This window comes from Perognathus longimembris, chromosome 3 (genome assembly GCF_023159225.1).
Source record: "Perognathus longimembris pacificus isolate PPM17 chromosome 3, ASM2315922v1, whole genome shotgun sequence".
Lineage (NCBI taxonomy): Eukaryota > Metazoa > Chordata > Mammalia > Rodentia > Heteromyidae > Perognathus > Perognathus longimembris.
The window spans coordinates 70,190,273-70,218,029 of record NC_063163.1 but is presented as its reverse complement, the minus strand read 5'-3'; the positions used below and the strand labels follow the sequence as shown (position 1 = coordinate 70,218,029).

The following is a 27,757-nucleotide window of genomic DNA, read 5'->3' as shown; positions in this document are numbered from 1 at the left end:
AGAGCATCAGCCGAGAAAGTATGACCTAAGTTCAAAAACAAAAGAAAGGCCAGGTACTGGTGGCTCACTCCTGTAATCCTAGCTATTCAGGAGGCTGAGATCTAAGGATCATAGTTCATAGCCAGCCAGGGCAGGAAAGTCTGTGAAACTCTCATCTCCAATTAACCACCAGAAAACTGGAAGTGGTACTGTGGCTCAATGTGGTGGAGCAAAAGAGTTTAGGGACAGAGCCCAGGCTCCAAGTTCAAGCCTCATAACTGCCAAAGAAAAGAAAGAAGGGCTGGGAATATGGCCTTGTGGCAAGAGTGCTTGCCTCATATACATGAAGCCCTGGGTTCAATTCCTTGGCACCACATAAATAGAAAATGGCCAGAAGTGGCGCTGTGGCTCTAGTGGCAGAGTGTTATCCTTGAGCAAAAAGAAGCCAGGGACAGTGCTCAGGCCCAGAGTTCAAGGCCTAGGACTGGCCAAAAAAAAAAAAAAAAAAGGAAAAGAAGGAAGGAAGGAAGGGAGGGAGGGAGGGAGGGAGAGAGGGAGGGAGGGAGGGAGGGAGGGAGGGAGCCAAGAGTTCCACTCCTGGCTGAATCTCCAACTTGAGACCCTTTAACATTTAACTCATCTGCAAAGCCAATTCCTTTGTAGAAGTGTTTAAAAACTTCCTCAAATGTGTGTGGAGGGAAGGGAGAAGGATATGGGGAGGCTAATTCCAGAACTATGGAATGCTAAGGCATCCCCACTCACAACCCTGTCAATTTTCCTGCCCCCTAGGAATGAGAATGGAGCCAGCAAGAATGAGAAGACAGACAAGAGCACCAGGGTGAAGCGGAGCCTGAGCTCCCTTCGCAGCCGGGTCACCAGGCAGAAGGAGAAGGTCAGGAGAGTTGGGCAGGGGGAAGGGGTTCCTTCCTCCTCCTCCAACTCCATAGATGACAGTTTACCTGGTAGCCCAGGGATTTCAAGGTCACTTCTGTCCCATGCAGGGGAAGAGCCCAGTTCTTCTTAGAGACAAAGCTCAGGATGCTTGTGAGAGGCGTGAATGTGCCAACGGCCACCAGCTGGTACCAGGGACCTTCTCTGGACACTCCAGCTGCCCCCTGTGTGGCAAGCCTTTGCTGAGCTCTGGTGAGTCCACCAGTCCAGTCCACCCTGGACGACAGCCTCTCTCTTCCTATCCTTCCTGTCAGTCCTGAGGTCTCCTTTGCTGTGACTATCTTTTTTCGCCCTTACGGGCAGATCGAGAAGGCAGGATAGGATGCTGATGATGGGAGAGCCCTTGGGTGACCTCAAGATGGGCAAAACTCCCCTTTTCTCAACTTTGGCAGTCACAGGAATCCCCTGAAAAATCAGATTCAGGCCAGGTGTGCATTGGCTGGAGGGAGGGGTACTGTGACAAAGCACTCTGTACCTACTGCCTGAAACATGACTTATGGCTGTGCAGGATAGAGTTCCAAAAGGAAAGTATGGACAAAGCCAAGAGGTGTAGCTTGAGTTGTAGGGGTCGTGGCTAGAGGGCTAAGGGGGTGTGGTTAAGCATTAGGGCGTGACTTTCCTTAGTGTGGGCGTGGCTCAAGCGGTGGGAGGCGTGGCTTGAATGAAGAGGACGTTTAAGGGGCCAGGTGTGAGCCAGGAGGCCATGGTTCCGTTGGTGGGTGTGGCTTGAATGGTAAAGCATTGCCCTAGAGATAGGAGGTGTGGCTCAAGTGGTAGAGCATAGGCCTTCCAAGTTCAAGGGTCTTAGTTCACTCCATACTTTTGACTCCTACACACACAAAAGTTTCAGATGCTGGGCACTGGTGGAGCTCACATCTGCCCTCCTAGCTACTCAGGAGGTTGAGATCTGAGGATTGCAGTCCAAAGCCAGCCCTGGTAGGAAAGTTGGTGAGATTCTTATCTCTAATTAACCAGCAAAAAGCTAGAAGTACAGCTGGGATTCAAGCGGTAGAGCACCAGCTTTTAGCAACAAAGCTCAGGGAAAGTGGCCAGGCTTTGAGTTCAAGCCCCAGTACTGTCACACACACATACACAAAAAGTTTCAACAGTGTCAAGACTCTGTCTGGTAAGAGGACTGGACTGGCTTGACTCACTAGGAGGACATGTGGTCCTACTGGGTGAGGCTCAGTTGTAAGGGGTGTGGCTCAGAAGTGGGGGTGTGGCTCAGTGCCTAGCATGCACTGCGCCCTAGATTAAATCCCTACCACTGCAAAGGCAAAAAAGCCTGGGTGGGTGTGGTACCTACCTATAATCCTTGCTACTGAAGAGGCTGAGAATGAGAGGATCACCGTTTGAAGCCAGTTCAAGCACAAAAATTCACAACATCCCTCTCAATACAGCTGAGTAATAGGGCCTGCACCTGTCACCCCAAGCAACAGAGAGGCTGAGATTGGGAGGATTAGTGTCAGGACAGCCTGGGCAGAAACATCTATAAGAGTTGATCTTGGGGCTGGGAATATGGCCTAGTGGTAAAGTGCTGTTTCCTATACATGAAGCCCTGGGTTCGATTCCTCAGCACCACATATATAGAAAAAGCCCGAAGTGGCGCTGTGGCTCAAGTGGCAGAGTGCTAGCCTTGAGCAAAAAGAAGCCAGGGACAGTGCTCAGGCCCCAAGTTCAAGCCCCAGGACAGGCAAAACAACACCAAGCAAAAAAAACACAGAGTTGATCCTCACAGAAGGAAAGCTGGACTTGGTGGCATGTGCCTATAATGCCAGTAATGGCAAGTAGGACCTTACCTCACAGCTGGTGCTCCATCACTTGAGCCATGCCTCCAGAACAACTTTTTGCTGATTAATTGGAGATAAGAGTTTCACAGACTTAAAAAAAATTAACCATGTTTTATTGTATGATACAAAACAATATTGTAATTAAGTTTTGTTGACAAGGTGTTGTGCAAAAGGGGTACAGGGGCAGTGAGGGGTAATAAGGCAGTGAGTACATTTCTTGTGATATCTCATTTTTCTTTTCCTTCCCTAGATCAGGTAGGCATATATACAATATCCAGTATACCAAAATCATATACAGTAACCACGTAGCATACACCAAAGGAAATTCACCTAGAACTTTAAATGTAATGTCAACAATAGAATCATCCTGTATCCTTCTCTTGGAGTTGTTTTTGCTTATTCTTGTCTTATATGATCATATGTACATAGCTGTTGAGTTATTGTGATCCAATCATAGGTCTATTCTATACCTTTTGGCGTTTAGTAATTGTTTGGTTTTAGATATATAATGTAAAGTCGCTGACCTGTGGAAATACCATTTGAAAAGAAGTTTTTTGTTTCACAGACCTGGTCTCTACTGTCCCCTCCCCCACCCTAACAGTCATATATGAAGGAGACCGTGCCCCTTTGTTCTCTGTGTTCTAGACTTGTCTCACTCAACATTATTTGTTCAAGTTCTGACTATTTCCCTGAGAATACCAATACTTTATCATTTCTAATTGCTATGTAGTATTCCATTGTGTACAGGTACCACATTTTTTTTTGATCCATTCATCTGTAGTGGGGCATCTGGGTTGTTTCCATATTTTGGCTATTGTGAATTGTGCAGCAATAAATATGGATGTGCAGATGTCTTTTTGATATCCTGAGACCTGTTGTTCAGGATAGATGCCTTGGAGTGGTATGGCTGGGTCATAGGGTATGTCTATGCTGAGCTTTTTGGGGAACCTCCATACTGTTCTCCAAAGTGGTTGTACTAATTTGCACCCCCACCAACAATGAAGAAGGGTTCCTCTTTCCCTGCATCCCCTCCAGCATTTGTTTTTGCCTAAGTTCAGAGTATAGGCCATTCTAACTGGAATGAGGTGGTATCTCAGGGTTGTTTTTATTTGCATTTCCTTTACTGCCAGGGATGTTGAACATTTCCTCATATGTTACTTTGCCATTTTTATTTCTTCTCCTGTGAAGTCTCTCTTTAGCTCCTTTGCCCATTTAATAATTGGTTTACTGGGTTTGGAGGGGGTTAGTTTCTTGAGTTCTCTGTAGATGACGGGTATTAGGCCTTTGTTTGTTGCTGTGCTGGTAAAGATCCTTTCCCATATGGTTGGCTGTCTTTCTAGTTTGGTGGCTATGTCACAGACTTTTTTTGCTGGGCTGGATTTGAATCTTCCTCCTCCAGATCTTTTATTATTTTTTATTTTTTGGTGCCATTCCTGAGGCTTGACATCAGGGTCTGGGCACTGTCTCTGAGTGTGTGTGTGTGTGTGTGTGTGTGTGTGTGTGTGTGTATGGATGGATAGATTGGTGGGTGGGTGGATTCTGCATGTGGATGAATAGATGGATGAATGGATGCTTTTAACATGTTTTTCAGATTCTGAATGTTAGTTTTAGAATTTCTGATGGATCAGGATTGGGTGTCTGACATATTACAGAGTTTTGATATGGGGGTACCTGTCTGGGTTGTCTATGCATTTGGGATATTTGATATTTTGATATCTGAGATCTGATCATGTGCCAGTGATGTGATTAACTTGTCCTACATCTGCTTTACTGCAGCAAATGTCACCGCCCCCTTCAGTTCTCCCTCAGATTCCCTGCCACCAGAGAAGCCTCCTTTAGTTAACTAGGCCTGGAAATGCTCCCAGAGGTGCCTGCTGGCATATCCCTCCAGGCCTTTCTGATTCCCTCAAGACAACAACCAGTCCCACTGCTATCTCCCAAGATTCTTTTTTCAGACCTGCTAAACCTTCAGGGCTTCATGGACCCTGGAAGATGTCCCAAGCCCCATTGTCCTCCTCAAGTATTCCTATCCCACTGATACCCCTGTCCAACTCCTTCCTAGACCCACAAATCATCTGCTGATCCCCAAATCACACTCTCCAACTCCTCCAATCTTTCTTCCAGTCCTGGGGCTTAAACTGAGGGCCTGGGCATTGTTTTTGATCTTTTGCTCAAGGCTATCACTAACATTTGAGCCACAGCACCACTTCTTGCTTTTTCTGTTTACGTGGTACTGAGGAATTGAACCCAGGACTTCATGCATGCTAGGCAAGCACTCTACCACTAAGCCACATTCCCAGCCCCTTCAATCTCTCTTGAGAGTTTTTCTAGCTCCACTTTCCCCTTAGGGGGTCCCTAATCCACTGATATCCCAAATCCTTGTTGTCCCTGTCCCTCTCCCCAGATTCTCTCTCCAGGCCTACTAATCATCTAGGCCTCCCATGACCCCCACAAAAGGCTCTTCAACAGAGCTAATCTCCCTTGGGGGTCCCCACCCCCTTTTTTAACATCCCCCCCATACTGGCTTATGCGAGATTACACCCGTTATCCTATTTATTTATATATTTTTTAGACGGGGTGGTGGTACTGAGGCTTGAATTCATAGCCTGGGTGTTGTTCCTTAGTTTTTCCACTTAAGGCTAGCTCTCCATCACTTCAGCCATTCCTCCACTTCTGGTTTTTTGGTGGTTCGTTGAAGATAAGGGTGTCAAAGACTTTCTTACTTAGGCTGGCTTCAAACAACGATATTCAAATGTCAGCCTCCCGGAGTATCTAGAGACAGGTGAGTAATGAGCACCTGGCTGTCCCATTTAAAACAAAACAAAAACCCTCACCCCACTGACCGGCCCCCTCGGAGACCTCTTCACTCTCATCACAAGACTTCCGTCTTGCCCCCCTACAACACGGCTCAGCTGAGGACGCCCCACCTCGGGCTCAATCTCAGCTCACCCTAAAGCAAAGTCCCTGGTGCAAGGAAAGCGAACAGCACCGGGGACACGCCCCTTGGTGGCCCCGCCCTTCGAGGGCGTGGTCGCGCACGCGTAAATCTTCTCGCGCGGCCTCCCGCTTCCGGCTACGCGGGCCGGGCGTCCGTAGCTCCGCTGAGGCCGGGAGGCGGAGGTGCTGGCGGCGGCGAAAGTGACCGAGGAGAAGGCGGCCTAAACGGGGGACCTGGCCGAGGTGAGGGCCGCGGGGCAATTCTAAGGGGATTGGCGGTTGCAAGCCTTCCTGGGGGCGGCCAGAGGATGGGGTTCGCCCCCCCTCCGCTTTACCTCAGGCCACCCTCTGGGCCCTGGGGGACCCCTGTAAAGCGAGCGCTGCGGAGCCGGCCGCCCCCCTCGATTCGTGAGGTGGGGAGATCAGGGTAAGGAAAGCGGGTGCAGAGGTGCAGACGGCACCCACGATCTTCCAGTGTAGAAGGAAGGTCACTCGGGTGTCGCCTCTGCTCCTGGTTTAGGGGTGCTGGGACGGGATCAAAGATTGGAGGAGTAGCACCCATACATAATAACAGCACCCCAATACTTCAGGCCTCCCCTGCGTGTGTGGGGTGGAGGGGAAGGGGAATTAAGATATCCCGGAACAGGTGTCTTCTCCAACCAGTTGAGCGTTTGGGTGACAAACAGGACAAGTGCAGTGTGCGCATTTTGGGGATCTTCCAGGCTCATTTTAGGGGGGCTGAAATCTTTCTTAGTGGAGAGCTCAGTGGGTGTAGGACCACTTTGATCGTGGGTGGGAAGCTGAGCCTTGGTACCAGCCGGGTTTCCTTGTCCACTTGGCTTCTCCTTGGGTGAGGGGATCTGTAGGACAGCTAGATGGCTGCAGGAAGGCAGGAAGGCCCGAACTTTTCTCCAAGAGTTGAGTCCAGTTGTACCTCCTTTGCTTGTTCTGGGGTGATGGAACCCCAAAGTCTGTGGCTTTGAAACCCAGCCCCCTTCTTCTTGGGAATGCATGGACAGTCCCAGGGCCCAAGGTGATTTGTGGGGGAACAGGACGGGGGTGGGGGTGAACTTTGCTGGAATATTAGTAAATAATTAATCCTAGAACTCTAAGGGGACATGTCACACAGTGACCTCGGTGTCAGTGGTCCCAAGCCACCATGTATTAGCCACAGAACTTCCCCCCAAACCTCAGTCTCCACCCCCCACCCCCAACACACACCTACAATCTTTAAAATGGGAATAGGGATTGGTAGGGGGTTCCACCATGGCATATAGTAAGTGCTAAATGAATGTTATGTAACTTATACATACGGCCTGCTCTTATGCTTGTATTTACAGGTGACTGTGGTCCGTATAAATAAGAGCACAGGAAATAGAAATATCTTGACTGTTGTTTGGATCAGATCAGGGTTTACCTAGTGTGTTATTTCTATGAATTACCAAGCTCTTCTGAGCAAGAAAAAAAAAGACATTTGTTCTAAAGAGAATCAACAGCTGGAATGAATGACTATTTTTATTCTTGTAAATGTATTCGTTTCCGTTTTTTTAATAGAGTTTATTTTAAGTACTTTCTTTTCCTTTTTTTGGTGCCCATACTGAGACTTGAACTCAGCGCCTGGGTGTTGTTCCTTAGATTTTGCACTCTAGGCTAGTTGTGCTCTACCACTTGAGCCACAACTCAATTTCCTGCTTATGTTTTGTACTAGGCAGATGCTCTGCCACTGAGCCATGCCTCCAGCCTATTTCCAGCTGTTTGTTAGTTCATTGGAGAAAAGAGTCTCATGGACTTTGCTGCCTGGACTGGCTTCGAACTGCGATCCTCAGATCTCAGCCTCTTTGAGTAGCTAGCTAGGATTGCAGGCGTGAGCCACCAGCCTTAGGCTAATTACTTTCTGATTTCTGTGGGGGAAGGGGACTGGGGGCTAGGACCCAAGGGCCTCCTTGATCATGCTAGGCAAACACTCTACCACTGAGCTACCTACCCTCTTGATCCTTTTTTTTTTTTTAAAGTAGAATACAGTAGGAAAAAATGGAAGAGATATTCTTTCATCTTTCAACTTTTTTGCCATTTCTCTTAAGTTGTGTTTGCAAGTTGAAATGGTATGTAAGTTGTCCTGTCTTGTCCCAGGTAGCAGCAATTATGGCCCAAAGGCTACTGGACTTGTCCACAAGCCCCAGGCACTGGGGCTGTGGTCACTAACTGTGCCTCCTGCTTCTGTTTACCCAGCACATGTTTAACATAGTTGTGAACTAATGTGACTTCTGTCCTAATCGGTTGCCATTTCTTCTTCAAACTCCAATGGGTGACTCCTGCGACATTGTTCATCTCCAGCCTTGAATCATTTCAGACCCCAGAGACTTTATTTATTAAGAGCATGCAGTGGTTTCTTTATTATTTGGGAAGTAAATTTCACCTCTTCTTCTCTTCCACCACCACCCCCACCCCCCAGCCTTCTCCACAAAGCAATCAAGAGCTGCTTAGATTTGAAAACTCACTCTTCTAGTCCAAAACAACTCCAGTTATAGCTTTAGACCTGCTTGTAGGAATTTTTTCCTCTCCAGGGAGGAGGAATGTAGTTAATGAGGGGAGAGAGGAAAACTTTTTAAAAATAATGTCCTCCCTTTGTCCCAATGAATCAGCCCTTCCTGCTGTCTCCTTTTGTTATCTCAGCCAAATGGGCTGGGAACTATTCACCCTGGTGCCTTCTCTACTTTCCTAGGGATAGATTCATAATTTCAACTAGTTATAAAATTGTAGTTGTGTTCAAAGTGGCAAGTGTACTGATTTCTTGTGAGTGTGTGTGTATGCTAGTCCTGAGACTTGAACTCGGCCTGAGCGCCATCGCTGAGCTTTTATGCTCGAGGCTAGCCCTCCAGCCAGCTCCACATCTGTAGTGGTTCATTGGAGATAAGAATCTCACAAGGGGGGTTGGGGATATGGCCTAGTGGCAAGAGTGCCTGCCTCATATACATGAGGCCCTGGGTTCGATTCCCCAGCACCACATATACAGAAAATGGCCAGAAGTGGTGCTGTGGCTCAAGTGGCAGAGTGCTAGCCTTGAGCAAAAAGAAGCCAGGGACAGTGCTCAGGCCCTGAGTCCAAGCCCCAGGACTTGCCAAAAAAAAAAAAAAAAAAAAAAAAAAGAATCTCACAAGGGCTGGGAATATGGCCTAGTGGCAAGAGAGCTTGCCTCCTACACATGAAGCTCTCGGTTCGATTCCCCAGCACTACATATATGGAAAATGGCCAGAAGGGGCACTGTGGCTCAGGTGGCAGAGTGCTAGCCTTGAGCGGGAAGAAGCCAGGGATGGTGCTCAGGCCCTGAGTCCAAGGCCCAGGACTGGCCAAATAAATAAATAAATAAATAAATAAATAAATAAATAAAAAGAATCTCACAAGACTTTTCTGCCTGGGCTGAATTCAAACCACAGTCATCAGATGCCAGCCTCCTGAGTAGCTAGAATTACAGTTTTGAGCCCCAGTGTCTGGCTAAATGTACTGATATCTCACCTTACAGTAAAAAATGATGGAAAGCTTTACTGAGAGTATACACTTGACATAAAGTGGATGGCTACTTGAGTGTGTATGTGTGTGTGCACACACACATGCACAAGTACTGGGACTTGAACTCAGGGCCTGGGCACTGTCCCTTAGCTTTGCTTTCCACTCCCTTGCTCAAGGCTGGTGGCTCTATCATTTGAGCCACAGGTTCACTTCCAGCTTTTTTTTTTCCTGGTTAATTGGAGATAAGAGTCTCATGGACTTTTCCCGCCCAGGCTGGCTTTGAACCTCTAGATTTCAACTTCTAAAATAGCTAGGATTACAGATGTAAGGGGGAAGAGGGTAGTAGGCCAGGATGGTTACATTTAAACTCATAGCACTGTTTAAAAAAGTAACTTTCACTGAATACAACTCACCTGCTATAAAATTCACCCTTTTCAAATGTACCCTTCTTTATCTGTTGTTTTCAAGTGTCTTATTTTGAATTACAATGGTACACCACCACAAAAAGTGCCATTCAGTGATTTTTTTTTTTTTTAGAGCATTTCACACCATCTTCAAACTCCAAACACCAATATCTAATTCCAGGACTTAAAAAAAAATTAAATCATTTTGAAGTTCTTAAAGTAGATTTCAGGGGGATTTAAAAGAGGGGTGCAGGTTAAGCTAGCAGCCCCTCCTCCATCTGGATGGATTTAGGGGAGGACCATAACAAATTACTTGGCACAAATCCAGCACAATCCTGCATGAAGGGGCATTCCAGTTATGCAGTGTTTACAGGTAACTAATTTGCTGAGGTTCTTCAGAAGAGCAAAATTGCATTTAGAGTGGAGAGTTGTGCTGCATACCTTTAATACCAGCCCATTGGGAGACTGAGGTAGGAGGATCCTGAGTTTGAAGGCAGCATGGGCTATATATAGCAAGTTTCAGGCTAGCTTGGGCTACCTAAGGAGCCCCCTGTGGTTTTTTGTTTTGGTGGGGTCTAGGACTTGGATTCAGGACCTAGGCACTGTCCCTTAGCTTTTTTACTCAGGCTGGTACTCTACCACTTGAGCCACTTCCAGCTTTTGGGTGGTTCATCGGAGTAAGAGGCCCATGAGTCAGGTGCCAGTGGTTCACACCTGTAATCCTAGCTACTCGGGAAGCTGAAATCTGAGGATCACAGTTCAGAGCCACTCCAGCCAAGGAAGTCTGTAAGACTCTGATTTCCAATAAACTACTCAGAAAATGCCAGAAGTGGCACTGTGGCAGTGTTAGCCTTGAGCAAAAGAAACTCAGGGATAGTACCCAGGCCCTGAGTTCCAGCCCCAGGGCCAGGAAAAAAAATAGAGTTTTGAACTGTGACCCTCAGATCTAAGCCTCCTGAGTAGGTAGGATTACAGGCACTTGGGTTTGTTTCTTTTTCTTTCTTTCTTTCTTTTTTTTTTTTTTCCTGCTGCTGTGGGACTTCAACTCAGGGCCTGATTTGAGCTTTTTTTTTTTCTTTTTCACTCAAGGCTAGGGCTTTACCACTTGAGCCACAGTTCCAATTCTGGCTTTATTTTTTATAGTTAATTGGAAATAAAAGTTTCATGACTTTCTTGCCCAGACTGGCTTTGAACTATGATCTTCAGATCTCACCCTCCTGAGTAGCTAGGATTACAGGTGTGAACCACCAGCACCCTGTTCCACTAATGACGTTTTGCTGGCTAATTGGAGATGAGAGTCTTAGGGACTGTCCTGCCTGGGCTGGCTTTGAACTGCAGTCTTCAGATCTCAGCATCCTTAATAGCTAGGATTATAGGTATGAGCCCTGGGCACCTGATTGCATTTGGATTATTAACAGTAATAGACTGGGTTTTTTGCCTTTGTATGTCCTCGCCCTGGGGATAAAGTCAGTTATGGATTCCAGTCCCTGCCATGCTATAGCATGCTTAGGGTTGAGACAGAGATGCATGTTGAGACAGAGATTGCTTCTCAGATATAGCCTCAGCCTCTACCCCCCGCCCCCAGGAAAATTTCCCAGAGCCCCCTGAAGAGATTTGGGTTAGGTGGAGCCTGGATGCTGTCTGCTGCTGGCAGATGGAGACCCATGAAATGGGCGGTGTGGAGAGAGGCAGGGTGCCAGGGAGACTTTCCTCCAGTGACTCCAGGAGAGAGAGGAGAGGCCCAGGGTTCTCAGCTGCCGTGGGTCTTCCTCAGACAACATGATTACCCCACCACAGGGTGCCCCCATTTGTTAGTGTGAGCAGCATGGCCAGCCCTGTTGTGCAATTCACTCCTGTAGAGCACAAAAGTGGGCATCAGTTAGAGTACTGGTTCATCACTTGCATCAAATATACCACAGTAATAGCTAATGTTTGTGTATTGTGTGGGCACGGTGTAGTAGCATACACCTATAATCTTGCTACTCAGGAGGCAGAGATAGAACAATTGCACCTCAATGCTGACCACAAGACCCTATCTAGAAACAAAACAAAAAGGACGTGTGTGTGTGTGTGTGTGTGTGTGTGTGTGTGTGTGTGTGAGACATGGTAGAAGCATCTGCTTAGCAAGCATGAGGCCCACAGTTTAAATGCTCATCCCTCCAAAATAAATAAAGTTTGTAGGGAGGTGGCAGGGCAGTTTGGGCTGTTTTGAGTGTCAAGACAAACCAATGGGAGGGGGGAGGAAGGAGGTAAAGAACCTAGTGTCTGACTGCTACAAAATCTTCCAGAGTTGGGGGCACAATGAACCCCACCCAGGGCAGTGATAGGGTTGATACCACAGATGGAGACCGTGCAAGTCTTCCTGCTGCCCTGTCCACTCCTGGCAGGGGTCAGCACATTGTCCTTGGAGAGTGGAGTGTCCTCTCAGACACTGGGGAACATAAGGGTCTTTTTTCTTTCTGTAATTTCTACCTGGCATGCCAACATGGTAGGCAGAAAAATGAACATCTCCTCCTTCCCCCTCCCCACCCCCCAGGAACTGCAATTACACCATCCCATGTGACAAAAGGGACTTGGCCGATGTGATTTAATTAAGGTTCTTGAGATGAGGTCATCCAGGATTGGCCAAGCGGCCCTGTCAGGCAGGGACACTGGGAGCAGCTGGGCCACCTGCTCTAAAGTGGGAGGAAAGGGCCACAAGCCAAGGGCTGCAGGACCTCTGGGAGCTGGAAAAGGTGGGAGGGATACAGAGCCTCCCTGGACTCTCCAGGAGAGTTGAGATCTGCCAGCATCTTGATTTTACACTTCTGACCCTTAACGCTGTAAGATGATTTGTGTCATTTTCAGCAATTATCTGTGGTTGTTCCAGTGGCCATAGGAAATGAACACATTGCACTTTCTTCTAAAAAAAAAAGGTGAACATGTCCATTACTTGGGAGCCCACACCTGTACCACCACATCCCCGCCCTCCCCCCCCTCCCCCTCCCCCCCCCCCCCCCCCCGCCGCCACTTGCAGGCCTCCTCTCTGCAATGAAGGCTTCCGCACACTAGCCAGTGGCTAGTGGAAGGCCTGGCCCACCACCCTGTCTTATCCCCTGGAGGTCTGGAGCACAGAAAGGGCAGCAGGCAGCCTGCTTCCCGTAGTTTGGGCACCCTTCTGTGGTGTGCAAGCTGCTTATTAAATTCTCAGCTCTGTGGTCTGCAACCCATCTCCCATTTCTGCCTTCTGGAAGGGGCTTCCCCATAGGGTGTTGACCATCATGAAAATGAAAACTTGACAGTGACCCAGTAAGTGCCCACAAATCTAAAGCTTTATCAAACAGTGTTGGCTCGTTTTTCTTTTTCTAGTACTAGGTGTTGAACACAGAGCCTTGTGCTTGTTCCACTAGTGCCCTGCCATTTGAGTCATAATTCCACCATGGCTTTTAGTTGGTTCATTGGAGATAAGTCTTACAGACTTTTCTGCTCTTGGCTGGCCTCAAACCACAATCCTCGGAAGCTCAGCCTCCTGAGTAGCTAGGGTTTATGGGCATGAGCCACCAGCACCTGGCAGTTTGAAGTTAAAATAAGGGAGCTTTGGCTCACATCAGAACCATTTAGTTGTACAGAAGAAAGATCAGTCATAAGGAGAGTTGTATTCTTTCTGTGAAGCATCAAAATCTATATTCTCTGAAGATAATTTGCTAGACATAATATAAATAGGGGCCTGGTATTACAGTTGGTCAAATACTCAGCCATTTTTTACTCTGTACAACCTGTCTTGTCTTCTCAGTGCAGCCAAACGCCAACTTAAGTTAAGCCAGACATGATAGTACATACCTGTAAACCCAGTTACTCAGGAGTCTGAGGCAGGAGGACTGGATGAGCCTAGGAGTTCAAGGCCAGGCTGGAGGACACAGGAGAATGTGTATCTTTAGTAAGAAAAAGAAAGACAGAGAAAGGGGGAAGAAAAAAGGAGGAGGAGGAGGAAGGAAGGGAAGGAGGAAGGGTAAAGTGTTACATAAGTTTCCAGGAGAAAAAAGTTGTCCCAGCCTCCAACCTTAGTTTCCCATCTGACCTTGAGACATGGGGTTTATTAAAATCTATGCAAGCTTACAACATTGCAGTTGTAGAAAGAATACTAATGACGTTCTTTGCATTCTTAGCATGATCAGAACCGAAGCTGCACCTGGGTGCCACCTGCTTCCCCCCTCCCAGTAGAGGTGATTTCTCTGGAATTCAGTAAGGACTCCCCACAGTTAATCCAATTTGTGCTTCCTGCATTTAATCCCTTTTGCATTGCAAAGTCTGTGGGTGCCACAAGAACCCTGCCCCGTGCATTTGATGGCATAGGACTAGGTCCTCCCTTCTAGAACATTCCAAGCCATAATGTAGAGAGAGAAGAGCAGGTTAGTAAATATTTGAGGTATCGATGAATGGCAGAATCTCAGCCAGCATTTCAGTGAGCCAAAGGAGCCACAGACAACATGTAAATAAGTGGGTGTGGCCATGTTCCAATAAAACTATTTACAGAAGCATTGGGGGGGGGGGTTGTATTCACATATGTGATTGTATAAGGAGATTTCATTGGTATAATTCCACAGATACCTACCTTGTACTTTGAACAACTAATCCTGTGAGTCATGATTTTATGGCCTCCAGGGCTGTGGGATTTTGTGTGTGTGTGAGTTTGGTAAAGGCCACAGGTTAGGGGAGCAGGGAGGTTCCTGGCTTTCTCAGAAGCCCAGCAATGCGTTTCACATCTACCTTTGCCCATGGAGACCCATGTGTGAGAGTGTGTGTCAGTACTCCTGCTTGAACTCTTGTCCAGCAAGGCCCACCCTGGGCAAGTTCAGGCCAGAAACTGTTCCCTGGGATAGGTCTTTCCAGGCTTTTCCCAGACCCTCACCTCCATTCCAGTTGTCTTTTTTTTTTTTTTTTCCAGAAATGCCATGCCCTTGAACCATTGCCCAACTCTTCTGAAGACAAACAGGTTTTCTCTGGCTGTCTGTGCACAGGTTTCCAGTCCTGCCTTCCTCAGTAACAGAATGCTTCTCTCTCTCTCTCTCTCTCTCTCTCTCTCTCTCTCTCTCTCTTTCTCTCTCTTGCTTGCTCTTGCTCTCACTCTCTCCCTCTCTGCTGAAAGAAAGAAAACCCATGGGTCCTTGTCAAGTATTTGATTTCCTCTGCTCTCCTTGCAGCCACCTCTGTTGACATTTTGCCCTTCATTTTCCACTTGAAGATTCTTGTCTTTCTCTCTCTCTCTCTCTCTCTCTCCTCTCTCTCTCTCTCTCTCTCTCTCTCTCTCTCTCACACACACACACACACACACACACACACACACACACCTTAACTAAGGCCCAAGGGGTGTCATGTGGAATTGCTACTCCTGAATGACTGCTCTGGCAACAGCTGTGTTCATGAAAAGAGCTTCTAGCTGTGTTCATTTGCATTTGTGCACAGACAGCTTTGCCTAGATACTGAAGATGTGGGAAAGGAAGCAAGCCAGGTGCCGTGGGCATCTCATCCCAGCTGCTGTGGGGGAAAAGGCACTATCTGAAAAATACCCCGAAGGGGCATGGCTTGTTGTGAGGGGCATGCTCGGATTTGTGGGGGCGTGGCTTCGGTGGCAGGAAGTGTGACTCAAGTGGTAATCTGCCTTGCAAGTGGGAGATCCCAGAATTCAAACCCCCCGTACCATCAAAAGGAAGCCAGTGGCTACCTTTCTTGAAAAGCTTTTAGGTGGGGTCACCCCATTTTTGCTGGCAGTGCCCCTGGCTTTGCACCAGGTCAAGAGAAATAACCTGTTCATACCCTCCTCATGAGTGACATTGAGGGTTCACCCTCCCTGACACCAGAAAACAATGTAGAATCAGAGCCAAGGGAAGCCAGGACAAGCCTGGGCAGTGCAGCGCTGTGCACCAGGCTTTCTGATCTTTTCCACAGTTAAGTTAGCTATGTTAAAACCGAGGTCACACACGGAGCTGCCTGGTGGTCTGGCATCGTCCTGTGAAAAGAAGGCTGCTTATTGAGGTGAAGGGCTTAATCTAGTCCTTAGCCATGGTTCTGATTCACAGTCCCTTGCACAAACTCCAAACTCCAAATACAACCTGCTTGGCTTCCGTCTTCCTTACCATGCTGAGATGGCAGGAGTCTTGAGTGGGAGCCCAGGGGCCCAGGCCCAGTGCTTTGGGTGTGTAGGGAGTGGTTTCAAGAGCCCTCTCTCATACCTCTGTTATCCAGGACAGTCTGCAGTGTTTCTGTGCAGGAAGAAAGTTCTAGAAGGTTTTTGTATCTACCTCTAGTATGGATGGTGCCAGGCTCCTGGGAGAAATCCAAAGTCCAAGATGGTGGGCTTCAAGATTCAGATTTCCTCCAGCATGAGTCTGGTCTCTTAGCCATTGTCATCGTGTGTGTGTGTGAATGTGTGTGTGTCTTATGTGATTTGGTTTATCCATCTGTTGGTGGACACTTGGTTTGTTCCCACCTTGGGGCTATTATGAATTATGTTTCTATGAACACAGGTATGCACATGTCTGCTCAGGTCATGGCTCTGATTTTGGACTTGCACAAGGAACAGAGCTGCTGGACGTCCATTGACTCTATCCTAGACCCTCTGGAGGACCATTTTCCCTACCAGTTGTGTGGAGTTTCTCCATATCCCCCAACACTGGTGACCTCCCATGTTCAGGAATGTTCTAGAAAGATGATAGCACCCTAGTACTAAGGAGCATAATCTTTGTGGTAGTAGTTGGTGGTGGTGTTTGGGGGGTCCTGGGGTATGAACTCGGGGCCTTGCGCTGGCTTGGTCCTCCCCTCCCCTCTCATGGTCTTGATGGGGACTTCCACTGTGTTGAATGCCTTCTCTCATGCTGGTTGACCATTGATTTTCTTCCCAGACATGTCTATTCAAGTCCTTCATCCATTTTTGAACTGGAGTGTTTGTTTATTGTTGAGCTGCAGGAGAGCTGGCACTGGGCAGCCTCCCAGTGCCTCCTGTCTACAAGGCCCTGAATGGGGATGAAGAGGCAGGCTGCGCTCCACTTCTGGGTACATACTCAAAAGAATCCACGTCAGCTCACTTTAGAGACATCTGTACACTTGTGTTTATAGCAGCACTCTTCATAAGAACCAAGCCGTGGGATCTGCCTAGGTGTCCGCCTAGGTGTCCATCTGCATTGTACAGATAAAGAATATGTGATCTACATACACAGTGGAGTACTAGTCAGCCATTCAAAAGGATGGCATTCTATCATTGGCTGGAAAATGGATGGAGCTTGAGATCAGCAATTAAATGAAATAAACCAGTCCCACCAAGGCATGCAGGCCATATTTTCTCTGATTTGTGAGAATAGAAAGAAACGAAACAACCAAGGTCATAAGAACAAGTAATGGGGAAGCAGGGCTTGATGGCTCACACCTGTAATCCCAGCTACTTGGGAGGCTGAGTACTATGGATCAAGATTGGAATTTCCTCTGACAGATAAATCTCAGAGACTGTTATCTCCATTTAATTAGCAAAAAATCCAGGGAGCATGGATCAAGTAGCAGCTGTGAGTGAAAAAGCTGAGCAAGAGTGCAAGGCCCTGAGTTCAAGTATGAGTACCAACACACACACATACATGGGAAGCCAGACAGCAGTGGCTCACACCTGCCATCCTAGCTACTCAGGAGGCTGAGATCTGAAGGTTGTGGTTCAAAGCCAGCCCTGGCAGGAAAGTCTGTGAGATTCTTATCTTCAATTAATCACAGAAAACGCTGGAAGTGGTGCTATGGCTCAAGTGGTAAAGTGCTAGCATCAAGTAAAAGAGCCCAGGGACAACGCCCAGGCCCAGAGTTCAAGCCCCAGGACTGGCACAAAAAAGAAGTAAGTGAGAGTCTACTGGAGTGTGGTGGAGGAGGGGATAGGGATCAGCAATAGAGGAAATGCACGATTGCAGTACATTGTATACCTGCATGGAAATGTCGTAGTGTAACCCTGCACACTGGTCAGTACTGGGGCTTAGGACCTGGGCACTGTCTCTGAGTTTTTTTTGCTTAAGGCTGGTGCTCTACCACTTGAGCCACAGCTCCACTTCCAGCTGTTCTGTTAGGTTATTGGCGATAAATCTCACAGACTTTCTGGCCTGGGCTGGCTTCAAAACTGCAGTGCTCAGATCTCAGGCTCCTGAGTAACTAGGATAACAGACATGAGCCACCTGCACCTGGCTGCCATTTTTTTTAAAGTTAAAATAATAAATAAAAGGCAGGCTATAGTTGAGACCTCAAAGGCTAGAAGGACTCTTCCTGCCCTCTCTGGCTCATGGGCATAGGGGCCAGCGGCCATGGAAAGGGGTTGAAGAGCGGAAGTGGACCTCTTTCCTCCATTGGGCCCCATGACAGAGGGAGAAATAAACAGATCCACTCATGCTGTCTTCCCTGCTGCCTCCTCGTTTAGCCAGGCTTAGGTGGATGAAAGTTCCCAGAGCTGCTATTCATGTTCTGTAAGGCCACTGCAGGCCAGCCTTCTGTGGAACTGGATGTTTGTTTGATGAGTGATGAGGAAAGATAAAAGATGGAGCAGATAGACAGAACTAGGGCCTGCAAAACTGTGCAGCCCCTACAGTTGGCCAAAGCCACAGATGGGTCCCCAGGTGATAAGCATTTAGATTCCTTGGTTGGGGTCTAAGTCAGGTTCCTACCTGAGCCCTTCTGGCTTGGGGGTGGGGGAGCAGCTGGAGGAGCAGCTGGAGCATGGTCTGAGATGGGGTACCCTGGGTACTATGGGGCGAGGGGCAGCCTCTGGTGCCTCCCCAGCTCCTCACTAGGAGTAGTCCCTTCTTGCCCCCCACAACAACAGTAAGCAACTGTGTTCAGAGGGGCGGGGGCGGAGGTCAGTGGGGCACAGAGTTCTGGGATCCACAGTTATCTCCGGCTAAGGGCCACAGGTCTGAGCAAGCAGCCCACCCACATACAAGATGGGCAGTGAAACCTAGGGACAGCCATGGGAAAGTGTCCGGGGATTTCAGTTAGCAGTAGATTGGCCATGGTGAGGACCCTAATAATGATGGTAGTGATTATGGTGATGATGAGGAGAGAAGAGTGGTGATGATGATGATGGTAGATTGAGCTATTGATTAATGTAGTGTGTTTCCCTTTCTACAACTGGGCTGTCCTGCTACCTTGCACTTTGTTTTTTGTGTTGTTTTTTTTGGGGGGCGGGGGAGTCTCGCTGGGGGAGTCTCCCAAGACTGGCCTGGAACTCATGATTCTCAGGCCTCAACTTCCCAAGGGCCTGGATTATAGGCATGTGCCACTACACTGGGCTTCCTGACTACCCTCAACAAAGCTGGGGTTTTGAGCACAGTTAACTCTGCCACTTAAACATCCCCTCACCCCCCCTCCCCCAGTTGAATCCCAGACAGCAGCTCCACAAACCTCCTCCCTTCCCTGGGAATCTCATTCGATTCTGGGTTTCAGGTGCCATCTTTGTGTGTGTGTGTGTGCGCGTGTGTGCGTGTGCACGCGTGTTGAACTCAGAGTCTGGCTGCTGTTCTTGAGCTTCTTTTGCTCAAGGCGAGCACTCTACTGTTTGAGCCATTGTGCCACTTCTGGATTTTTGGTGATTCATTGGAGATAATTCTCCCAGGCTTACTTGCCTGGGCTGGCATCTACCCATGATCCTCTAATCTCAGCCTCCTGAGTAGCTAGGATTACAGGTGTGAGCCACCAGCACCCAGCTCTGGTGCCATCTTACCCCTCATTTCCCACCCCCATCTAGAGCTTTCTCCTTCCCAAGTACCACACTGCATTGAGTTCCACAGGGGGCATCTACATGCCCCCCCCCCTCCACAGCCTGCCATCTCCCACTCTGCCACTTCTCAGCCTCTGTCCAGCCTCCCACTAGCACCCTCCTTTCTAGAGGCATAGCTCAACAGTACATGGGCCTGTCTGGCTTTAACTTCAGGGAGAAAGTAGAAACTCCAAGCACCCCCTCAGGCCCCAAACAACCTTCTCGAATAAGCTCTTTCTTCCACTTGGCCATTTTGTTTTTCCTAAGCCAGGTCTCTCCTGGGCATCTAGTCCCCTCCCCTCTCTCTCTACCAACTATCTATAGAGCACCCCCAAATGCCAGGCCCCCACCTCTAGCCCATTACTTGCCCTCACACAACTGCATCTGCACCCACACACACACACCTGGCCTCTCCCCTTTCAAAGCAGGATTTTGCAGAGTCCAGGGTGGGGATAGCCCCCACCCAGTCTGAAAAGACCAGTGATTCTTTTTCAAGGTTGTATGCCTAAGTGCTTTATGAACTTTGATAGACAAATATGCTTGTATTTACTGATCTTCTGGTTTGGCCTGCCCTATGCATGCTGTTCATTTCTCTACCATATCTCCTGCTGGAACCTCCCCCACCCCTTAGGCTGCTGCCTGCCCTCTAGTTATAGGGGGATAGACAGGGGGGCTTAGACCAAAAGCCACCCAATGCTGCATGGTCCCAAGTTTTTCAGCCATTTTCCCCTAGTTATTATTACTACTATTATGATGATTTCTCATAGGAGCTCGCTTTATCATAACTGGATGGTCTCTTGGGTTTTAGGAAAGTCTGGTTTGGTTTTGAGATGAAGTCTCTCTAGGTAGCCCTGGGCTAGCCTGGAACTCAGGACCCTCTGCTTCAGCCTCCTGAGTGATGTGATTACAGGGGTCACCTGTGTGGGTCCTGTTTAAATGACTCACTTTTAAGTTCTTCCAGCACTTTTGACTTGGTTTTGTAGGAACCTTCAAATCTCTTTCTCTCTCTCTCTCTCTCTCTCTCTCTCTCTCTCTCTCTCTCTCTCTGTGTGTGTGTGTGTGTGTGTGTGTGTGTGTGTGTGTGTGTGTGTGTGTCTCTTTGCTGGACTGGAACTTGAACTCAGAGCCTGAGAGTTGTCCCTTAGCTTTTTCAACTATGACAGGTGCTCTACCCCTTAAGCCATACCTCCACTTCTGGCTTTTTGGTGGTGAATTGGAGGTAAGAGTCTCATGGATATTCCTGCCCTAGGCTGCATTTGAACTTTGATCTTCAGATCTCAGCCCCCTTTTTAAAATTTTTCTGTCAGTCAGGGCCTGGGTGCTGTCCCTGAGCTCTTTTGCTCAAGTCTAGCACCTTGTCACTTTGAGTCACAGCTCCACTACTGGTTTTGAGTGGTTAATTGGAGAGAACAGTCTCACAGGGACTTTTCTGCCTGGGCTGGCTTTGAACCATGATCCTCAAATCTCAGCCTCCTGAGTAGCTAGGATTGCAGGTATGAGCACCAGTGCCTGGCCCCCTAAGTCTTTAGCACTCGCAGATCTGTGAGTTTAGTGTTCTGGTCCTTGAAGTGCATAATTGCCATCCCAAGTGGCTCTGGCATCCACAGCCCTGAGAACAGAAAGAACAGAAAGTGTCCTTAAGTAGAAGGCTGCAGTGGTGTCTGGCTGCACCCAGGGATTGCACTTGTCGGGTGTGCTTGATCAAAGGGGGCTTCTTAGGAGTCTGTGCTCAGTGGCAGACAGCACGTGCTGGGTGGCCCAGTGATGAGTGCTTGCCTAGCATGCAGGAGCTTCCGGTTCCATCTGTAGCACCGCCATCACTAAAGCTGGCCCATCGGTGTTGGGGTCCTCGGCCCCCAGCGCTTCTTCTGGCCAGCGGGAGAAGTGGGGAGCGTACCCTGCTCAACAAGCCAAGATGAGGCAGAGTCACGAAACCGCCCGCCCCCAGCCCCCTTGCGTTTAAGACAGGACACTCAGACAATTCCGGGGAAATGTCACGCAGTTATCCAATTTTATTAAGAAGGAACCGCATTTATAAAGGCTGAATGGCGCCAGGAAGAGGAGGGATGTAGCGTACCTAGCTAGGCGCTGTGATTGGCTGCCTGGGCTGTCTCCAGGTTCCGGACCCAGAAGGCAGGCGGGGCTAACAGGGCTGGGAAGGAAGGTGGGCTAGCTAGGACCACCTCTTAAAGCTGCAAGGCATCTGGGGCGGGCATGCCCCACACATCAGTCAGAATGGTCCTCTCTCTAATGTGCCCTGTCCTACCTGGTTCTGAGCAGAAGGACCTAGGCATCTCAGCTCCAGAGCACAAAGTCAAAGCTCGGCTGTCATCCCACTTGCTTCCACCCTCCTCTCCCTCCTTAGGGGCCTCAGTGGCCCCTAAGCTTTCTCTTGTATCCACCCTGTGATTAATATGGCTCTTGCCCTGCCTGTACCCCCCCTCCACTTCCTTAAAGACTTTGTCATCTGGATTTGACACTGCCAGGCTGTTGCCTGCCTCTGGCCTGGCTCAGCCCCTCTCACCACTCACCTGTCCATTGGCACTTGTGTCTGTGGCATGCAGGTCTTGGCCTCATGCCTCGCATCGCTCCCCATCAGCAGTTCAAAATACAGAAGAATGGGATGGGGGAAAAAAACAAACCTGCTCAGCCCTGCTGCCCAGCCCCCACTTGTGATGCCCACTCCCAATCACCTCACCCCCTCCTCATGTGTGATCATTCTCTATGTCCCCTCCCCTTTGCCCTTTTCTCCTTGCATGTTCTTCCCCCTTCTTTGTTTTCTCCTAGCAACCTCCCATTCATGCTTCAAAACCCTGGGCAGGACCAAATGACTTCCCTATGCAGGATTTTGACACTCCCAGCTTCCACTCCAAGAACACTCTGTAATTGTTTGTTACCACAAGGCCCCTCCTCAGTCATCTGGGCTCCTCTGGGTTCACCCCCACAAGATGATCCCTTTATTCTTCTAAAGAGATTTGTGAATGGTTTGGGGGAAGGGACTCACATGAGTGGTGAGTACTGGATGGGCACCTCGGTGGTACTGAGTCTCAGGGCCCCTTCTCCCCCGTGTCCTGGAGTCTGTGCATGAGCCCACTGATAGGGCCCACAGGGACCACTTTGGGCTCAAGGGTAGGGAATGGAGATTGCTCAGCCTATGTGATTCAGGAGAAACAGGCTATGTGAAAACTGCTGTGTGTGTATGTGTGTGTGTGTGTGTTGCTAGAATATGAACTGAGGGCCTCACCACACTTGATAGACAAGGTGCTCTCCCACTTGAGTCACACCACCTTGTGCTTTTTTGTTTGTCTTTAAAATTGAGTCTCCTGTTTCTACCCCAGATTGGCCTCTCAGAACACGATCTTCCCACGTTTGCTTCCCAGAAGCTGGGATTACAGTCACATACCATCATGCCCAACTTGTTTGTTGAGATTGGGTCTTGCAAACTCCCCACTGCACACACTGACCTTGAACCTCAGTTCTTCCTACCTGTACCTCCTGAGTAGCTGGGATTGCAGATGTCAACCACCAGTACTGGGCACACTGTTGGTTCAGGATGGTGTCCCAAATGCTGCCATTGGCTTTGAGCGTAAGTTATTCTTTTTGTTGTTGTTGTTTTTGTTTTTCATTTTGAAAATTTTAGATTTGTAGAGAATTTTAAAAGATTATGCAAGGACTGAGAGTGTGGCTTAGTGGTAGAATGCTTGCCTAGCATGCATGAAGCCCTGGGTTCGGTTCCTCAGTAACACATAAAAAAAGCCAGAAGTAGCACTGTGACTCAAGTGGTAGAGTGCTAGCTTGAGCAAAAAGAAGCCAGGATCAGTGCTCGGGCCCTGAGTTCATGCCCCAGGACTGGCAAAAAAATAAAATAAAGTGTACAAAAATTTTCTATACTTTTCACCCAGCTCTCCCTATTGTGTTTTTTTTTTTGTTGTTGTTTAATTACAAAAGTGACAAGACCTTTCTGGAGCATCTGGGAAAAGGAGAGTGGAAGGGATCACTGATGATGTGTGCAACTTCAGCTGCTGTCTGTTAGAGCCTCTAGGGTTCTCCTCCTGCAGGCTGGTTTTCTGGCACAAACCTTTTGGAAAAGCAATTGGGGCCCATTTCAAACATCACAACCAGCCAGGTGCTGGTGGGCTCACACCTGTAATCCTAGCTACTCAGGAGGCTGAGATCTGAGGACTGTGGTTCAAAGCCAACACAGGCAGGAAAGTCTGTGAGACTCTTTTCTCTATTTTAACTACCAGAAAATCAGAAGTGGTGCTGTGGCTCAAAGTAGTAGAGTGCTAACCTTGAACAAAATAAAGCTCAGGGACAGTGCCTAGGCCCTGAGTTCAAGCTATACAACCAAAGTTGGGGAGGGGAAGGATCAGAACTCATTTCCAACCTTTGCCTCCCAAATTCTGTGTTACTCACAGAGGCTTGTGTATAAAACTACAAGGCACTCAGACTCGGTACCACCATAGGCAAATGCTTGAAGTGATGTTTCCAAGGGCTACAGGGACATGAGAAACTGAACCGTCAGGGCAATCACTGTGATTGTAATTATAAACACCACTGTGCCAATAACAAGGAGGTAACAAGTTAAACAAGAAATGTATTCACTGCCTTACAAATGAAACTGTAAACCCTCTGTTTTTCACTTTGGCAATAAAGCGGGGGGGGGGGGAAGCACTGGTCGGAGGGCTCAGCATGGGGGTGTGGTTTAGTTTGCAGGGATGTGGTTTAGTGATGGGGCGTGGTTCAGCATGAGGCAATGACTTATACTGGAGGTGTGGTGAGCAGGCGTGACTTAGTATGTGAGAAGTTCTGGTTTTCTCTCCAGCTCCAAAACTTTAAAAAAAATTATATATATATATATGGTGTTTTAAAACTTAATTTTACATCTTGCTTTTGTACAATTTAAGTTCATTTTGTGCTACTTACAAAAGGAGTACATTGGGATAACAGCTTGGGCATAGAATGCATTGCCCAGCCTGAGCGCAGCCCTGGGTTTCCATCTCCAGCACCACAAACCAAAACAAGACAAAACAGAACAAAAATTCCAGCCACCGAGAAAGAGAGAGAGAGAGAGAGAGAGAGAGAGAGAGAGAGCCTTTATCAGTTTTTCCTGAAGTCCATTTCTTATCAGCCTGAAATCTTTCACAGGTGGAGAGTTTGTAACACATTCATTTCTCAGGACTGCACTGCTGATTTCATGCCCAGGAATGTCCTTCTTTGTTCTTTTCTTTCCTAAGATGACTCACCTTTTTCTTATCTTTATTAAACAAGAATAAAGCACTGGTGTTCGGCATTTCTTAAGAGAAATGCCATATATTATTATTTTTTTTTAATATTGGGGCATTTTTAGAACTTGGGGCATTGTACTTGCTAGGAAGGTACTCTACTACTTGAGCCAAGCTTCCAGCCCTGCTTCTTGCCAATTGTCTTCTTCATCTTCTTTATCTTCTTCATCTTCCTCCTCTTCCTCTTCCTCCTCCTCTTCTCCTTTTTTTCTTCTTCCCAGTCCTGGGTCTTGAACTCTGAGTCTGGGCACTGTCCTTGAGTTTCTCTTGCTCATAGTGCTTTACCACTTGAGCCACAGTGCCATTTCCGGCTTTTTCTGAATAGTTTATTGGAGGCAAGCATCTCATGGACTTTTCTTCCTGGCTGGCTTCAAACCACATCCCTCAAATCTCAGCCTCCTGAGTAGCCGTGAGTCCAGGTGTGAGCCACCAGGGCCTGGCTAGTTGTTTTCAGTATACAGTATGACAAACTTTTCTTCCCAGGCTGGCCTCAAACTGGCATTCCTCTGCTCTCGGCCTCCTGAGGAGCTGGGATTGCAGGCTGGAGCCATCATTGCACAGCTTCTAGTTTGCATTTTGAAGGTTCTAAAAGTCTGAAAGCTTGATCCCCATCTTGTGGTGCTACTGGGAGGAAGTGGAACACTTGGGAAACAGGGCCTAGCAGGAAGAAGTAAGGTCATTGGGGGAAGTAATCCTTCAAGAGGATTTGGATCCCTGGACCCTTTCCTCTCTGTTTCCTGGCCACCATGAGGTGATCTGGTCACTGCTGCCACAAACCAGCTCCTGCTACTTTGTAGGCATCACCTCATGGACTGAAACCTCTGAAAATGTGGGCCAGAAGAAACCTTTCTTCCTTTTAGGTTGCTGATCTTGGGCATTTTGTCACAGTAATAAAGCTAACACAATATTAGACATTAGTTTAGGAGAATGCTGTATTTATCCATTGAATAATTAAGCTGGAAGAATTCCTCTCCACTTAAAATTCCTTTGAAGTTAAAGTTTCTTTAGAAGAATAAGACTATGTGCTAATGGATCATGCTTGTAATCCTGACTGCTCAGGAGGCTGAGATCTGAGGATTCTGGTTTGAAGCCAGCCTGGACAGTAAAGGCCATTGAGACTTTTATGTCCAATGAACCACCAAACAGCCAGAAGTAGAGCTGTGGTTCAAGTAGTAGAGTGTCAACCTGATTTTAAGCCCTAGTACCTACCTACACACACACACACACACACACACACACACACACACACACACACACACACACACACCGTGGGTTTTACTAAGTCCTAGGTCTCTCTCAGTCCAATCACATTAACCAGACATTAAAGGGGGAGAGAAAATTAGGATAATTTTCAAAAGCAAACGTGCTAGTGGTATGACTCAAGTGGTAGATCACCTGCCTAGCCATCAAGCACGAGGCCCTGGAATAAATCAATCAGCCAATCAAAAGGGAGGGTGCAAAACAGTGTATTTTGTATTCAGTGAGAGGTCTCTACAGCAGTCATTTCTCTAAGTCACAAACAGTTGACTGTCAACAGTGATTCAAACTCACAAGAACTGGAAATACTGGGAAGGGACATGCTGGATTGGAGTCTTTTTTGTTTTGTTTTGGGTTTTTTTTGCAGGTACTATGGATTGAACTCAGGGCCTAGGCATGCTGGCTCTTAGCTTTCTTTGCCCAAAGCTGACACCCTACCACTTAAGGCACAGCTCTACTTGTGGCTTTTTGCTGGTTAATTGGAGATAAGAATCTCATGGACTTTCCTGCCCAGGCTGGCTTTGAATCATAGTCCTCAGATCTCAGCCTCCTGAGTAGCTAGGATTACAAGTGGGAGCCACTGGCACCTTCTGGAGCCATGGAACTTTGTAGGTTTTGATCTGTTGGGACAGTTGCTATTTAACACTTACTGGACAGTAGAAACCTGGACTCTGGTCACCCCTTGTAGCATGAAGCCTCTGGAAGGCCCAGTGGCCAGCCATGAGGCTACCTTGTCTCCAAGCCCCACTCTCTTTTCCTACCCTTCCTCTTGATTTGCAATTGAATCTCTGGATTGCTTTGTTTCTCCCCTTCTCTCCCCCTCACCTCAAGGCATCTCACCCTGAGGTGCTTGTAAGATTCCAACTTTCAAGGTGACATTCTTCCTTAACTTGGCCCTGACCTGAGATCTCATGCAGGGTAGGCGTGGCCAGCTGACCCTTCTGACCTCCAGGTTTTCATTGCATAATACCTGACAGGACCCAAAGTGACTCCATAAACTTCTCCAGCCTGTCAGCAGCTCCCAACCAGATCTCTCCTATTTTCTCCTGTTTTACTGCCCCTGGGCCAGGGTGCCGAGGGGTTGGGGGTAAGGGGATACCCCATGTATCTGTACCTGTTGTGGTCATCTTGCTAATTCCTCTCTCTCTCTCTCTCTCTCTCTCTCTCTCTCTCTCTCTCTCTCTCTCTGTTCCCAACTTCCATCCTGAAACAGAGGCAATGCCTCCACCTTGATGCTGTCTGTACATTCGCAAATAAGCAAACCTCCCATGTCTCCGTCCAGAATCAATTATGGCAGAAATGTGGGCAGAACTCAGACATTCTACCAAGACTCCCCCATTCAATTTAGCTAGAGATCAATTCAGTAAGAACTCAGCATTAGCCCAGTGCCAGTGGCTCCTTCCCAACATCCTAACTATTCAGGAGGCTGAGATCTGAGGATCACAGTTCAAAACCAGCCTTGGTAGGAAAGTCTGTGAGATCTTATCTCCAATGAACCACCAAAGAGCTAGACGTGGAGTTGTGGTTCAAGTGGTAGAGCAGCAGCCTTGAGTGGACTTATACACCTGATACAATATCAGTGCTGTGTACACAGTTGTTCCACTAGTCTTAAGGAATAAGAAGAAGCAGAAAAATAATAGACTGTACATACTTCATACAGATGCCATTTTCCCTCCTATTTTTCATCGGAGACCGGTGGGATCTGGATGTGCGACAGATGGGACAGGTGGAGAGGCAGTTTGACTGAATCAGACTTAAGGAAAATGTTCATTCTGACTCATCCACTTTCTGAGCTATAAGATGTCTTTAATTTTTCTTGGTCCCCTGAGGTGCAAAGTTAGACTTTTTTCCTCCCTCCTGTATTTTTATTCTTTTTCCTATTGGCTTGCTTCTGTA

At 47.9% G+C, this 27,757-nt stretch overlaps 1 protein-coding gene across 3 annotated transcripts in view; it reads left to right on the top strand.

Moving 5' to 3' along the window:
* Nucleotides 1–27,757, top strand: part of Arhgef18 (Rho/Rac guanine nucleotide exchange factor 18) — a 74,398-nt gene that overhangs the window by 17,649 nt on the left and 28,992 nt on the right. For 2 of the 3 annotated variants that reach the window (XM_048342146.1, XM_048342144.1), the window contains 2 exons: nucleotides 769–871; nucleotides 981–1,122. In XM_048342146.1, the coding sequence (XP_048198103.1) occupies nucleotides 769–871; nucleotides 981–1,122 (245 nt within the window). Of the gene's footprint in view, nucleotides 1–768; nucleotides 872–980; nucleotides 1,123–5,757; nucleotides 5,901–27,757 lie in introns of those variants that run through there. The other variant, XM_048342145.1, reaches the window with a different exon arrangement.